Source organism: Mesitornis unicolor, unplaced genomic scaffold (genome assembly GCF_000695765.1).
Source record: "Mesitornis unicolor isolate BGI_N332 unplaced genomic scaffold, ASM69576v1 scaffold26618, whole genome shotgun sequence".
Taxonomy (NCBI): Eukaryota; Metazoa; Chordata; class Aves; order Mesitornithiformes; family Mesitornithidae; genus Mesitornis; species Mesitornis unicolor.
This window is the reverse complement of record NW_010204251.1, coordinates 4,139-5,593: the sequence shown is the minus strand read 5'-3', so window position 1 is coordinate 5,593 and position 1,455 is coordinate 4,139. Positions and strand designations below refer to the sequence as shown.

The 1,455-nt window shown below is 61.6% G+C and overlaps 1 protein-coding gene across 1 annotated transcript; it reads right to left on the bottom strand.

Annotated features, from left to right (window-relative positions):
• Positions 1-761: 761 nt before the first annotated feature.
• LOC104545789 (tiggy-winkle hedgehog protein) lies at positions 762-1,023 on the bottom strand (the record flags this gene model as incomplete). The annotated part of the gene is made up of 1 exon (XM_010191004.1): positions 762-1,023. A coding segment is annotated over one exon (262 nt), but the record flags the coding sequence as incomplete, so codon positions are not given.
• Between the last annotated feature and the right edge of the window lie 432 nt (positions 1,024-1,455).

Here is a 1,455-nt window from a genome sequence, read left to right as displayed (position 1 = left end):
CGAGACCTCCGATGGGCCGCGACTGCAGCATCCCGGGCAGGGCAGCTTTTCCCCGGGCTTGGGGGGCTCTTGCACCCCACGCAATCCCGTCCCGGCCACGGGCAGGGCCCGGGAGCAGCCCACCGCCCTGCAATGCACCGCACGGTGTGAAGCAAATGCCACCATCGCCCCGCAATGCAGCGCACGGTGCGAAGCAAATGCCACCAGCGACCACAGCGTCCCGTGCTCCAGAGCAGCTCCCTCTGCCCCCAGCACCCCCACAACTCTGCTCCCCTCTGCTGCATGGCACATAGCTGACCCCAAGGGCACCCTGGTCTGTCCCTGCCTGAGTGTCCCCGACCCTGGATGTTTAGGGCTGGACGGATGCTGCTGTCACAGCAGGAGCTCAAGAGCAGTCGGCGGTGGAAGAAAGTGGGGCTGAGCGTGGGCAGCTGGGCACTGAGGGACCTCAAGGACAGAGGCAGAGAGGCAGATGTGATTGGCGGTCTGAGGGCACAGGCTGGGAGAAAAGAGGACATAAGGTGGGAAAAGAAGGTGGGTAGAAAGGGTGGATCAGGCTGCAGGTCTGCGGGTGCTAGATGTGGAATTTGCCCCATGGCACTGCAGGCCGCAGGTGGTGACTCACTCCCCACCTGACTGTCTGGTCCAGATAGGGAAATCAGTCTGCGAGAGCCAGCACTCCCCCAGAAGCACCCCACCCAGCCAGGCTCAGTGGGAGGGCTGGTCCTCGGACCCACTGACTGCGCCCCTCACAACCTTACCTGACTTGACGGAGCAGTGGATGTGCGCCTTGGACTCGTAGTAGACCCAGTCGAAGCCAGCCTCCACGGCCAGGCGAGCCAGCATGCCATACTTGTTGCGGTCCCGGTCTGAGGTTGTGATGTCCACGGCTCGGCCCTCGTAATGCAGCGACTCCTCTGAGTGGTGCCCATCCTCATCCCAGCCCTCCGTCACCCGCAACTTCACCCCCGGCCACTGGTTCATGACGGAGATGGCCAGGGAGTTCAAGCGGTCCTTGCAGCGCTGTGGAGCAGAAGGGCAGAGTCAGTAAAAGCTTCTTGGAGGGTGGGGGTTAGCTGCCTGGTTAGCAGGTTGTATGCCACTGTTTCCACAAAGCCTCTCTGGGTCTCCAGACCCTTTGGGACCTGGCCTAGCAGAGAACATAAGGTGCCTTCTCCATTCCATGCCCTCCAGACTCTTCACAGTGGCTGATACCTCCTTGTTTGACACAGGGGTATCTGTCTTACCCTCCATCTCTCCCCCACTTCCTGGCTTGTTGAAGACCCTGTTGGGCAGCAGAGCCCTGGTCAGGGTGAGATATTGTCTCTGTTCCCAGGACACCTCCCCCGTGCACTAGCACTGCCCCAGGGACTCCCAGCTGACAGGACAAGGATGTGGAAGCTGAGTCTCTGTCACCTCCTGGCTGGGACAATCCCCTAGGGTCCCCAGCACTGT